Source organism: Leucoraja erinacea, chromosome 6 (genome assembly GCF_028641065.1).
Source record: "Leucoraja erinacea ecotype New England chromosome 6, Leri_hhj_1, whole genome shotgun sequence".
NCBI classification, from domain to species: domain Eukaryota; kingdom Metazoa; phylum Chordata; class Chondrichthyes; order Rajiformes; family Rajidae; genus Leucoraja; species Leucoraja erinaceus.
The window spans coordinates 76,135,363-76,150,085 of record NC_073382.1 but is presented as its reverse complement, the minus strand read 5'-3'; the positions used below and the strand labels follow the sequence as shown (position 1 = coordinate 76,150,085).

The following is a 14,723-nucleotide window of genomic DNA, read 5'->3' as shown; positions in this document are numbered from 1 at the left end:
ACCACCGTAAAAAAAAATCAAAGTGGTATTATACAATTAAGCCTCATACTTTTATGGGATATATATTATGGATTTACCATGGAATACTTCCTTTGCATTTCTGTTCTTCTTCAGAGTTAAATTGTGATTAGTCCATGGCATTTAATACAGAAATTGAATGTATTGCCAACGTGTAATGCTTTTGTAATATATTCACTCCAATATAGGAAAACAGCACCTGGATTTTATTAGCATTTATATATTTATTTACAAATCAGTTAATGTTGCACTAAAAATACAAAGTGTACAATAAATCAAAGCATCACGAATTTCCATTAATTTATCCTTTAGATTTATGGATTGTTACCAGCATTTATTATCCATCCCCAATTGCCCCCAGAGGCAGTTAAGAGTTCAATATAGTCATGAGTACCATATGAGCAACATTGGTAGGAACTGCAAATTTCCTTCTCCAAATATCATTACTGAAACAGATGGGTTTCACGAACAATAATGATCCAGTAATTTGTCGATTACCTTTACTAAAATTAGCCTTTAGTTCCAGATTGATTTTAATTCTCCTGCTGACACGAGGGATTCAAAACAGAGTCCCTGAATTAACAGCTCAGAATTCTGGGGTCTGCAGGAATTCCAGTAACTTTATCTTCCATCTTATTCAGAAAATAATGCAACTTTACATCAAAAAAGTATATTTTTTCCCGTTTTGTCTTTATCTATACACAGTTCATGAGGAATCAATTTGTTTTTACATATAATATAAAAATAATGTTCAGATATACACTATGAACATATTGCATCAATTCAATAACTTAAACATTTTGTGGAACGTGTTCAGAGCTGAGATGACACTAGCTACATTGATCAATGTTTGTGACTGATTGGTCCCACAGAATTATATATTGGTACAATAGGAGAAGTTCCAGTTTCAGATTCATTACATGCAACCTTTTGATATACACTCTGCAGGCCTGCAGTTTTTGGTAAAAGTGCTTGGTAGTAAGTGTCTTTCCGGAGGAGTTCACGTGGAAGTGAAATGCTTTTCCCAAATGTATTAAGATGTTCAGCGATGCCCGTGGATGAATAAGTCTTTGACCCTTGAGAAGATGGGCTCCAACAACGATCCGAGTGGCCAAGGATCTTGCATTCACTTGTGCAGGTCCATAAACCTGTGTTATAGAAAATCAATAGCTTTAATTATCTTTTAATTGGAATATTAATTGTTCTGTGAAATTTACTCAAGTCCACAGAGATTACAATGTCAATTGCCGCAGGCTTAGACAATTGTAATTAAAACTCTTGTTTGAATATGAACACCGTTATAATTGTCCTTCTGTAACAAGGTAATGTGGCATTGGAATATAACTGAAAACATATGGTACAATGGGAGGGAAAAATAAAGACCATCTTTGTATGTTTGTTTGGGGAAAAATGGTGCTTCTTGACATATCAGACTATATTCAAGTTAATCAATTAACATACAGCGTTTAAAGCGGTTTTGTTCTGCCTCATTTTATGAAAACTCATGTTTATATATTTCAAATGTCCCCAAAAATATAAATCTAAGTTTGCAGTGTAAATGTCATGATATCCTTTTGTTGCACAGATCAAAAAGTGGCAATATAACCTGAAAACCAGGTCCCAGTCCCACTTCACTAAACATACATTTTCATGTTAGTGCATATTGGATACAATAACCACTTGAAATTGTCATTATACTCTCCAAGCGCTTACATTTTCAATCTCTGATGAGAAAAAGTTCAATGCTTCTGCACCTATTGTCTAGTTGAATGTAACAATGGCTCATTTCCCAGCAATCAAGATAAGCAGGTTGGGTTTGCCAGAAAGTTTCAGAAAAATTCCAATCAGTCAAATTACTCAGTTTTTTTGTTTGTTAATTTATGTCGATGTTACAAAATGTATTTCCTGGAAATCAAAGACAGTGCACTGAATATTTTGGAATGGCTGGACAATAGACATGAGGTGCAGGAGTAGGCCATTTGGCCCTGCAAGCCAGCACCGCCATTCAATGTGATCATGGCTGATCATCCCCAATCAGTACCCCGTTCCTGCCTTCTCCCCATATCCCCTAACTCCGCTATTTTTAAGAGCGCTATATAGCTCTCTCTTGAAAGCATCCAGATAATCTGCCTCCACCGCCCTCTGAGGCAGATAATTCATCACCCTCTGTGAGAAAAGGTTTCCTCGTCTCCGTTCTAAATGGCTTACTCCTTATTCTTAAACTGTGGCCCCTGGTTCTGGACTCCACCAACATCGGGAACATGTTTCCTGCCTCTAGTGTGTCCAAGCCCTTAACAATCTTATATGTTTCAATGAGATCCCCTCTTATCCTTCTAAACTCCAGAGTGTACAAGCCCAGCTGCTCCATTCTCTCAGCATATGACAGTCCCGCCATTCCGGGAATTAACCTTGTATACCTACGCTGCACTCCCTCAATAGCAAAAATGTCCTTCCTCAAATTAGTGGACCAAAACTGCACACAATACTCCAGGTGTGGTCTCACTAGGGCTCTGTACAATTGCAGAAGGACCTCTTTGCTCCTATATTCGATTCCTCTTGTTTTAAAGGCCAACATGCCATTTGCTTTCTTCACTGCCTGCTGTATCTGCATGCTTACTTTCATGGAATGATGAATAAGGACCCCCAGATCCCTTTGTGCTTCCCCTTTTCCCAACTTGACGCCATTTAGATAGCAATCTGCCTTCCTGTTTTTGCTACCAAATTGGATAACCTCATATTTATTTGCATTAAACTTCATCTGCCATGCATCTGCCCATCCCCCAACCTGTCCAAGTCACCCTGCATTCTCATAGCATCCTCCTCACAGTTCACACAGATTTTGAGAGTGGAGTGATTGTTTCCACAAATAGTTCAGTTGTGTTTAGAGATACAGTGCGGAAACAGGCCCTTTCGGCTCACCGGGTCCTCGCTGACCAGCGATCCCCGCACATTGACACTATCTTACATCCACTAGGGACAATTTTTACATTTACCAAGCCAATTAACCTACAAACCTGTACGTCTTTGGAGTGTGGGAGGAAACCGAAAATCTTGGAGAAAACTCACGCAGGTCATGGGGAGAACGTACAAACTCCATACAGACAGCACCCGTAGTCAGGATCGAACCCGGGACTCCGGCGATGCATTCGCTGTAAGGCAGCAGCTCTACCGCTGCACCACCATGCCGCCCAGAATAGAAAGGTTGAAAGTTATGAAAATTATTTTACTTTTCAAAAGAACATTGGTAGGGGGTGAGTGGAAAGCGGTCCACTAAAAGAGACTAATGGAAATCCCATCCAAATTATGCTGGAAATTTTGAGTCCCAAAGAAAGGTTATTGACCCGAAAGATTATCTCTCTCTCTTCAAATGCTACCTGCATACTGAGGAGCTTCTGTTCTTCAGTTTTTATTTCCGATTGTCAGGATCTGCTGTATTTTATTTTAAGAAGTTTGAGAAAATAACTGAAATTTTATTTTAGTTTTAGTTTGAGAAAAGAGCTGAAATTGGACATTAAAAAAAAACCTCCTTTTAAATAGACGGCACAATGCTCTAAAGGACATTTGCAATGCACATTCTATGTAATGCAAACGAGAATTTAGTTTAGAAAAATTCAGATACAAACCCAAAGTTAACAAATGCTAATTTAACAATAATAAACAACAAGAATAAACAGTTTACATGGATAAGATTATAATGACCCAGAATGACGAAGAGCCAACCTAAAATTACTTTTCAGCTTAGAATTAATGGTTTTCCATCTTGTAACTATATTCCTGTTCAAAACTGCATTGTATTCCAAGATCAGCACTATTTGTACTATCAATTATTGGCTCACCATTTTGCTTCGGATTAAGAGCATTCCGCTTACTGAGTCCAATACCGCTGATATCAGAGTCACTGTCGTTAAAATCACTGTCTCCTTTCCCACTGTCTTTTCCGCTGAATATCTCCCGAGTTTGGCTTGCCAGTTCGCTGAAAGCAAACAAAAAAAAATTGAATATAAAAATTGAATCTTGAATATGGTTCTACTGCACAAAAGGATGGGCTCTTTAAATATAATGAACGAATTGTGGAAGCTTGCACAAATGACTTACCTTTTACTTAAAGTGAATTGTTTGCCTTGCCAGATCGTGAATGGGTGAAGTGTTTGACTAAACCCAGAGGTGGAGACGAAATGCTAGAAAAATAAGAACAAAACAAAACAAAAATGAAGCGCAAGATAGACACAAAAAACAGCAGCAAATCAGCGAGACAGGCAGCATCCCTGGAGCTAAGGAATGGGTGACGTTTGGGGTCGACACCCTCGACCCGCAACCCTGACAAAATTAAATGCTGTTCTTTGGCGAGGGACCCGCGGGGGGGAGGAGGAGGAGAAACAGTGCATGGGGGGGGGGGGGGGGGGGGGGGGGTGACCGCCGCTGGGATGTAAACACTATTCATAAGAGATATTAGAATTAGGCCATTCGACCCATCAAGTCTACTATATCATTCAATCATGGCTGATCTATTTCTCTCCCCTAACACCATTCTCCTGCCTTCTCCCCATAACCCCTGACATCCGTACTTCAAGAATGTATTTATCTCTACTTTCAAGATACACTGGGATGTAAACCAAGATGCAAGCGACCCTCACCTGAGGTTCCGATGCTCTCCGGTCGCCCAGGGCCGGGTACAGCTTCACTCCGCCAGCGGGCAGCTCTGCACCGTCGCAGCGACCATCCCCGGGACTGTCCATCCTCGTCTCCAGCCCGTCCTCCGGCGGCCGCACCTCCGCTCCCCACTCTGCCGCTTTGCCGGACCTGCCGCAGGCGGTGGCGATGATGAGAATGGCCACGATGAGGGCGGCGCACCCGCCCGCCAGCACCACGATCACCACCAGCGACGTGTCCCAGCCCCGCTGTCCCGGGAAGAGCCGCCGCCGCCGCCCGGGACCGGCCGCCTCCTCCTCGGCCTCCAGCACAAAGTGCAGCGTGGCGGTGGCGGACAGGGCGGGTTGTCCGTTGTCACTGACGGCCACGACGAGCCGCCAGGCCCCGTTGCCATCCCCGGGCTCGGGTGTGGGGGGTCGGCCGAGCCGCACGTCCCCGCTGCGGCGCTCGATGCTGAAGAGCCCGTCCCCGTCCCCGGCCCGGGCGCCGCTCAGCAGCCGGAAACTCAGCTCCGCGTTCACCCCCTGGTCGGCATCACGGGCGCGCATGCGCGTGGCCAGGTGTCCGGCGCCGGCGTGGCGGGGCGCAGCGTGATGACGCAGGCGGAGGCGTTGCCGTTAACGTTGGCGTTGCCGGGCAGCGGGTGCGTGATGACGGGCGCGTTGTCGTTGCGGTCGGTGACTGTCAGGCGGACGGTGGCCGAGCTGCTGAGCGACGGTGACCCGCCGTCGGTGACGCGCACCAGCAGCTCGGCCTCGGGCAGCGCCTCTCGGTCGAAGGAGCGCAGCGCGTAGATGGCGCCGGTGGCCGGGTGGATGGAGGCGAGCGCGGCGCCGGGCCCCAGCAGCCGGTAGGTGAGGCGGCCGTTGTGGGCCAGGTCGGGGTCGTGGGCCTGCACGGTGGTCATGTGGGCGCCGGGACGGTTGTTCTCCGCCAGCGACACGTGGTAGAGGCGGCGCGAGAAGGCGGGCGCGTTGTCGTTCACGTCGGACACGCGCACGGTGAGCGCGCGCTGGGTGCGGCGCGGGGGCGAGCCCCCGTCCTCGGCCACGAGCGTCAGGTTGTAGTCGGCCACGTGCTCGCGGTCGAGCGGCGCCGCCGTCAACAGCAGGAGGCTGGAGCCGTGCGCGCGCCGCAGCTCGAAGTGACCGTTGGGCGGCGAGAGCGCGCAGTGAACGCGCCCGTTGGCGCCCGCGTCGCGGTCCGTGGCGGTGACGAGCGCCACCAGGCTGCCGGGCGCCGCCGCCTCACTGACAACCGCGGTCACGGGCACTGACACCGGGTCGGGGACGAGCGGCGCCACCCCGATCTCGGGCGCGTTGTCGTTGACGTCGAGCACGCGCACGGTGACGCTGCAGACGGCGGGGGCGCTGGGCGGGTGCCCGCGGTCGCGCGCGCGTACCTCCAGTTCCAGGGCGGGCGCGCGCTCGCGGTCCAGGCGCGCGGCCAGGCTGAGGCGGCCGGAGCGCGCGTCGAGGTGGAAGAGGCGGCGGACGGCGGCGGGAAGCTGCGGGCTGAGGCTGTAGATGATCTCGCCGTTGGCGCCCAGGTCGGGGTCGGTCGCCCGCAGCTGCAGCAGCAACGAGCCGGGCGCCGCGTCTTCCCGCAGCTCCAGCACCACCGCGCTGCGCTCGAAGGCCGGGCTGTTGTCGTTGGAGTCGAGCACCTGCACCCGGAGCCGCACCGTGGCCGTCCTCCTCGCCGGGATACTGTTGCCGCCGTCCTCGGCCTCCAGCTGCAGCAGCAGCTCCGCCTGACTCTCACGGTCCAGCCGCTCCACCAGCACCAGCTCCGGGCAACGCAGCCCGTCGGCGCCGATCCGCTGCTCCAGCGCGAAGGGGCTGCTCGGCGACAGCCGGTACTTGAGCAGCGAGTTGGCGCCCAGGTCGGGGTCGAGCGCCGGCTCCAGCGGGACGCGGGTTCCCAACACCGAGCTCTCGCTGATTTCCAGCAGCACCTCCGGTCGCCCGAAGTCGGGGGCGTGGTCGTTAATGTCCCGCACTCGCACCTCGACGCGGATCAGCACGAACTTGTCTCCGGACAGGTTGACCACGTCGAAGAGCAGCGAGCACGGCTCCAGCTGCGGCTGCGGCTCCGCATCGGGGTCGGATCCCGCTCCTGCTCTCGCTTGTTGGGGGCACAGTTGCTCCCGGTCGATGCGGCCCCCGACCCGCAGCTGCCCGTCCGTCTCGCCCACTTCCACCAGCGACCCGTTGAACTTTTGCATCAGTCGGAAGCTGCCCGCCACTTCCAGCTGCAGATCTGCCGCCAGGTTTCCGATCACGGTGCCGGGCGGCTCCTCCTCGTAGACGGAGTAGTTGGCCGTTAAGCAGTCAGCTGTTGGGGCAGTTAAAAGTACGAGGAGGAGGTAGCGGAGGAGTCCGGGGATGGTGGCAGAAACTGGGGCAGCAAAGTAGTTTCTGTCTCTTCCGCCGGTCATCATTGGCAAGGTTATTCTAGCCTCTTTAAATTCGAATACTAATGAAAGATTTGTTTTTTTTTCGTAGCAGGTTATCACTAATGCGCTTGACGAACACAAGTTCTCAACAGAAACTTTCCAACACAAGCTAAATATGGAATTGGTTCAATTCCCGTATCTTTCGGGTCATTTTATTGATACGTTTATGTAAATTGGTTGCGTGGCAGCCAATCGCAGTTGGCGGGACTGAACTTGGCGGGGTGTCCCAGTCTTGAATTACTAAACTTAAGCGAACTACCCGGGAGGCACAAAAAGCCGAGAAAAAGTGTTGTTATCTATTATTACGCCCCTGTCATCCCATATTAACAAAAGTGCGCATTCACTGCTATTGATAAAAAAAATAATTGGGGGAGGGGGAGACAACCCGTTAGGATTAATTTAAAGATTCTGGAACAACTCGTACATTTTAATGAGAAAATTAATATGTACAATTAATTATCCCTAACTCTATTTTCAGGTCCAGACTGAAGCATACTGACCCAGAGTATGTAACAATAGCTTCATACTTTATAGTTGTAAAGCATACGTGTTAATAAACACAACCTATGTCCATTGTGCAAAGCCCCAAATAACTTAAATTGTGCAATACTAACTTCACATGTTAAAGTTTAGTGCACAAATTCGAATGTATGTAATTAGTTTTGTGTTAAAGTTTTTAATCATGTACACTCATAAGAATAATTCTATTTTCATCTTAAACCAAATGATAATACCTCGTGCCTGCTCATATCCCTAAAACCATCTTCATACTTTGACGATTAAATCATCTTACTGGGATGGACTGCCATCCATTGTCTATTTAATTGTAGCCAGAGTTTCATCAGCCTTAACTTCTTAATCCCACACCAATACTTCCTGTGCTGTTAAAGTTCCATCCATTGCATTTTAGTTCTCATCTACATTCTCCTTTTGGATAAAATCTTTTGTTGACCATTGAGGCTGAACTAGTCTGTGTCAGCAAAGAAGAAAGATTCTCAGCCTTTTCTTTGTTCTTTCAGACTGAACTGAATCATCTTTTTATACCTACAAACTATAGGCACCTCTGCATGCTCACCTTTCTCCACCCCTACTTCAAACCATATAGCATTGAAAAATTCAACCACACTTTCTTTACTCACAAATTGAACTACTCCAGTGCTCTCCTGCTCTCCATAAATCTCAGATAATTCAGGACTCCTTTGTCTGTTTTTCTACCTGCAGCAAACCACATTTGCTTGCTGACCTCAGCTCGCTAGACAAGATCTCAACTTTAAAATTTTGCATTTTGGGAAGGCAAACATCACTTCTCAAAATTAAATTTCAATTTGCATTGTACTACTTAATCTTTCCAGCTGATCCATTCAGTGGTGTAGCCTTAAATAATCTTCCTCAGTATCTATAACACCACAGTTTTCACATCGTCTACAAATTTACCTATCATATCTCATACATTTGCATCCAAATCATTAATGTACTTCACAAACATCAAGTTTCCAGCACTGATCCTAATGGAATTGCTGGTCCAATGATGAGCTTGACGACATAATTTAACGTGCAATTGAACATTAATTCCGAACTCGCAGATAAATTACTATTCAGGGAAACAATGGCAAATAATATATGGCATCATCTATTGTTTATTATAGATATGGATTCAAATATGGATTTCTGAAACCAGTGATATAAACCTCATTTGTCAAATAGCTTCCTTGGTGCCCATGGCGTAAGAATCAAAGTCAATGAGCCAAGAGTTTTGGAAATTAAAGAGCAGGGCCTTTGAGGATTACTCCCAGTGCTGTAGGTCACAGTAATAATAGCAATAAGAAAAGTCAATGTAATACATGGCTGGAGAAATAGTCAGAAGGTATGACTTCATAACCCAAGTGCAGGAGGGACATATAACTACAGTAGCTCAACAAGGGAAACCCAAATAAGGCATAAGAGAGGAAGCAAGGTCCCACAGAGAATGAAGAAAACAAACAACTTTAAGAATAAAGAATGGTTCAGAGTTAAGTGGCAGAAGTAGTTGCTAGACCACCAAATAATGGAAAGGTTATGAAGAAACAAAGCTGCATGAAAATTTCAGGAAGATCTAACATCAATGGAATAGTAGTGGTAGAATTCCATTATATGCAATTAATATCCATGGCATAGAATTTCAGAAAGGCATGTTAGAGACTTTGCTTTATCAACGAGGAAGGGACACGTTGTGGACTGAGTTTGAGGACTGAAGTATTGAGCATGTTTCAGTGAAATACCATTTGGGAAACTGAACATTGTTGTTACATATAGAGTAAAAGGAACAAGGAGCAGTGAAGATGTTCAACTTGAAAATGCCTCGGATACTTGATGAGAAATCTGACTCCGATGAGTTGGAAACAAAGATTGGCAGGTAACAGTAAAGGAGCAAAGGCAACATTTAAAAGAGGGAAATAGTTTTTTGCAAAGTTCACACAAATTAACGTGTGGTATTGAAGTAAAATGGAATGGTAAAAAGGAGATGATAAATATAAATGAATCAACCAATTTGGTAATGTTCCTAATGAAAAGAGCTTTTGATTGTTTTTCAGTAGAAAATGTGTATCGGCAAGAGGGCTAGAAACGAGATACATATTTTAAAATAATTGGCAAAAGAACCAGAGGGCAAATGACAATTCTTATAAATTGATTTTTAATGATGGGCAGTGTAGACAATGGAAGTAGATTCAGTAATTACTATCGGATAGAAATTGGACATGCACTTGAAAAGGACAAATGTTGAAGAAAATTGCTGGAAGGTGGGACTGATTATAGACTGACAATAGACAATAGATGCAGGAGTAGGCCATTCGGCCCTTCGAGCCAGAACCGCCATTCAATGTGATCATGGCTGATCATCCCCAATCAGTACCCCATTCCTGTCTTCACCCTGATTGGAGAAAGCTCTCAATGGTGACGCATCACCGTCTGCTACACGGCATCCTTCTGTGTTGCATGATACCAATTCACACCTTTCATTTGAGTTATACATACTAAATTGATATAATTTTTTAATTGAAAGTTATAAACCCTATATACTATTGTAAGTAACTAATTTAACATAAGAGAGCCAACTGTTTTATAAAGGGTAAACATAACTAATGAACCTTATTCAGTTTTTTAATATCAGCAGTAATTTCATATGTTTATATGGAACCTAAAACCTATCTAAATATCCCATGGCTAGTTGCAGGAATATTTTCAGAGCAAATTTCACACTGAGCCATAGAAGAACATAGAGCAGATGACTAAACCCTGATCAAAAGTTTGGCATTAAGGAGAAAATGAACGAAAGAGAGAGAGAGAGATGATTAAAAACTGGTGAATGGGAATGAAATGTCATTCAATAGATCAATGGAATATTGGCCTTTATTGTACAAGGATGGATGACAAAATGGTGGATGTTACCTGGAGCATTGTTTTCCATTCTTGATACCACTTTTTATTAACAATATATCATCCAACACAGGTTTACCAGACCTATATTAATGCCAAAAAGGGATTCACTATAAATAACTGCCATATAAATACTCTAAACTTGAATTCACTAGAGTGCAGAATATGAAGGAGTATTCTAATTGTGATAAATTGATGGAAAATGGAGTGAAATTGTTTCTTCTAGCTGAGGATGTCCAGGACAGGGGAACTGATTTAAAATTAGAGCAGCTGTTCAGGGATGATGTTAGGAAGTACTACTTAATGCAAAAGCAATGAAAATATGGAATTCTCTTCTACAAAAAGCTGTTTGAAGGTTGGTCATTTGAGAATTCGACTTTTAGATTTTGATAGATAATGATTTTGAGCTTTTTAGAAAACTTGGGTTCAAATGTACACTAGTTTTGTTGTCATATAACTGCAATTGTAAATCACATACTCGTAATGTTCGTTAACTTGTGAAATTAAAACCTCAAAACAATATTTCTCATTTACATTCTGCATTTATTTACAGCTTCCACATGGATGCTAATAATGTCCCATGGCTTAATCATCTTCTCTCTATAGCTGCATTGTCTTTGATCAATCGTGGTATTGGCCTATACTGAATGGACAAACATTGCCTTGCATTAAATATAAGCAAAGTTATTGTCAGCCAGTTCTATCGCTCTTTCTGTGTTTGAATAAACTTGAATTGGACTATATTCTGTCAGCACCCATTTTGACCGTGTACGAGTATCATCCATCAACCCCCATGGAAATAATAAAACCACGCTGTAAATCTGAAATATGGAACAGAAAATACTGGTAATGTTCTGCATGCAGCTTCTCTGTTGAGGGAAATAAGCACCATTTGAGGTTTCATCCGAACTGAGAACAAGTAAAAACAAAATATGTTTTAAGTTGCAGAGACCAAGACTAGAGTAGGGGGAGAGGCTTGGTGATGATGGCAGCAATGTGAATATCTGCGATACGTTGGAAACCAAGAGAGACTGAAAAATACAAGTGGAGATAGTGTTGTCGGAGAAGGTGGCGAAGCCCTGTCAATTGTAGATTACCTTTTTGGAGGAGATATTAATAGGAGGAATCAAATGAACCAGAAGAAGAAAGAAAATAAACGAAAAGGTGTAAATACAAGAACAATGCTTGTAACAGTAAGATACACAGTGGAGACGCAAAACACTGCAAATGCTGGAAATCAGCACAACATAAAATATGCTAGAAATACTCAGCAGGTCAGGATGCTTCTGTGGAGAGAAACATTTAATGTTTCAGCTTGATGATTTCTCATCAGAACAAACTAGTTTTGTTCTGATGAGAAAAACATTGTGGAAAGGCTGGTTATCCGAAATGGTTGAATTCAGTTATGCGCCAAATCAAAAGATACTTGAGCTGTTTAGTTTTGGTGAAAATCTTATTAAAACCAAGAAGTAAAACAGAATCCAATGATCATGAAGAAAGTAAAGCAGGCAAACAAAAATATGGTACAAAATGTACTTAAAGTTGTGCATTCCCAGAAGAGAAGTGCCAGTGAATTAGACTGTAATCAAAAAGCACATGCACGAAAATATATAGATGTTGGTAATCTGACATAAAAGCAGAAAATGATGTTGCTCTCCCTAGAGCTGCTGCCCAACCTATTGAGTAATTCCAACAACCCATCAGCATCTACTTCTGCTTCACCTTACCTGCTGATGGAATCTTCATCCTTGTCCCTGTCTTTAATTATTTCAGTACTATCCTCCCCTTCAACCACCTGGCACACAAACTTGAATTCATCCAAAACTACTGCTTGTGTGTGACTTGAGATGAGTTTTACACATTTGTTAACCCAGTAATCAAGAGCATCATCAACTGCATTTATATCTCACGCTGCCTCGGCAAAGCCAATAGCATAATCAAGAACGAGTCGCACCCTGGCCACTCCCACTTCTCCCCTCTCCTATCCGCCAAAAGGTATAGAAGTGTGGAACCGCATCTCCAGATTGAGGGACAGTTTCCAGTTATCAAGCAACTGAACCATCCTACCTGAACTACTATCTACCTCATTGGTGACCCTCGGACTATCTATGATTGGACTTTACTGGCTTTCCCTTGCACTAAGCGTTATTCCCTTATCATGTATCTGTACACTGAATGGTTCGCTTGTTCAGTCATTTTTCTACCTCACCAGGTATATCTTCAGCTGCCTTGGCCCCTCAGCTCTGGAATGAATTTGCAAAATAGTTGTATCTTCCAGGTTCTCGTTCTTGGCACAGTGGTGTGGCGGTAGAGTTGCTGCCTTACAGTGCCAGAGACCCAGGTTTGATCCTGACTATGGGTTCTGTCTGTATGGAGTTTGTACCTTCTCCTTGTGACCACATGAATTTTCTCTGGGTGATCCAGTTTCCTCCCACATTCCAAAGACGTGCAGGTTTGGAGGCTTATGTAAATTGTCCCTAGTGTGTAGGATAGAACTAGTACAATGTTTGACGTGGACTCAATGGGCCGAAGAGCCTGTTTCCACGCATCTAAACTAAACTAAACTGTCCTGCTTTAAGATGCTCCAGAAAACCCAACTAAATTCTGTGTAATAATTTTTTATTTGATAGCTGTTCAATGAGGCCCCACTGGTCAGGACTTTTTTTTAACTTCATTTTGATGGCAATGGATGTTACTGAAAGTATTTACACTAATATACAAATCACGTTTTACATTATACGCAGTAGTGATTATATTATCTCACATTAAGAAGCCAAACCAAGATATGTACAGCTCTAGTTTCATGAAAAAAAACCTCAAACACTTATCTACATAAATCTAGTTTCACCTTGAAATATCAGACCCCATATATTTATGCTCATAACTATAAATTCAATGTTTAAAAACTGTAACATATTGTAGAAATAGTTACACAATTTATTTAAATGTGTGTGCACTCCACAATTCATGATTAAAACCAAAATATATGTTTTTTTAACAAACTGGATTTATTTTTATATCCACCAATTTAGTTTGTGTGAGAAAAGTTTAATTTTGCTTCAATACCTCTTTGTAGTTTTTTGTTTTTGTTTCTGTATATATATCATTTTCTGGCCGAGTTCTTGGCCTGTATAGAAAATAGTGGCAGGTGAAGAACAACCGCTTCCAATAGGATTTAGTTTAAGCACTAGCAGATTTAGCGTGGTTTCAATGGTCAGATTAGTTCAATTGCTTATGAAAGTCTCGTTAGCAGTACGCGTAGAAAAGCCCGACAGGGCACCCTATTTGTGGCATCAATGCTTGTTTTATTTCAATGCAGCAAACCAAAAGGATACTCGACAATTTCCACAGAGGACCCGCGCTAAGTTTCATACAATGAGCAATCGCCACATGCATCCATTCTGTGTTTCAATGCGGACACAATCAACTGCCATAACTCTTTGACTAAACGATGATGTGGACTGAATTGAATACAATTGCTTTGGATATTAAAATACATTTAGTGATCCACCCCAGCGATATGCATGTTACGCCTATCTCGGGATTTTATTTCCCATCTTTCGTGCACACTAACACTTGGCTTTTTTTTTATATAGAGACAAAACATCAGTAGGCGGTTCGGATCGCTCAACTCGAGGGAATGAAACCATCTGCCATTAGAGCTAAAGAATCAGGAAACAGGTCGCGTGATAGTATTTGTGTTATCCTGTATAGTGAGTTCCATTCAGAAGCACGAAATACTTCTCATCTCGATATCTCGGAGGTGCTGATGGTGCCTTTAGCAATGTTTAAATGTTATCGTTTGAGTTTGTCCGAAGAACAATTTGTGTATACTTCGGCTACACTTGCACTTGAAAGAAGCTTTTGAAATCATCTGTGTATATTATCACCGGTAATAAAAGCTATAATAATAACGTTTGTTCATCGTTTTTATATATTCAGGTATAACTTGGGTTGATCTTAGAATTGAATTCCATTCAGTGCTAGACATTTGGGAATGTAACCAGTATCATTTAGCACATAATATAATACAGGACAAGATTGGAAGAATAGAATAGTAACTCATATCATTTCTATAATTTATTAATGAAAAATAAAAAGCAATGTTAATGAAAATGGAACATGCATTCTCGCAGTGACTTGGGTAAGAGTCGAATAATTGCACGAATCTTTTTATTGTAAC

The 14,723-nt window shown here is 43.5% G+C and overlaps 1 protein-coding gene and 2 long non-coding RNA genes across 3 annotated transcripts; 2 read left to right on the top strand and 1 right to left on the bottom strand.

Moving 5' to 3' along the window:
• Positions 1 to 203: 203 nt before the first annotated feature.
• Positions 204 to 7,111, bottom strand: LOC129698317 (protocadherin-8-like). The gene is given in 5 exon segments (XM_055637399.1): positions 204 to 1,166; positions 3,855 to 3,991; positions 4,114 to 4,196; positions 4,653 to 5,227; positions 5,230 to 7,111. Coding segments are annotated over 5 exon segments (2,982 nt in total). The 3' UTR covers positions 204 to 861.
• Positions 5,380 to 14,454, top strand: LOC129698318 (uncharacterized). The gene is made up of 2 exons (XR_008723663.1): positions 5,380 to 5,518; positions 14,137 to 14,454. It is a non-coding gene; the product is annotated as an uncharacterized LOC129698318 (long non-coding RNA).
• On the top strand, positions 7,100 to 11,283 carry LOC129698319 (uncharacterized). The gene is made up of 3 exons (XR_008723664.1): positions 7,100 to 7,118; positions 9,419 to 9,518; positions 11,094 to 11,283. It is a non-coding gene; the product is annotated as an uncharacterized LOC129698319 (long non-coding RNA).
• Positions 14,455 to 14,723: the final 269 nt, after the last annotated feature.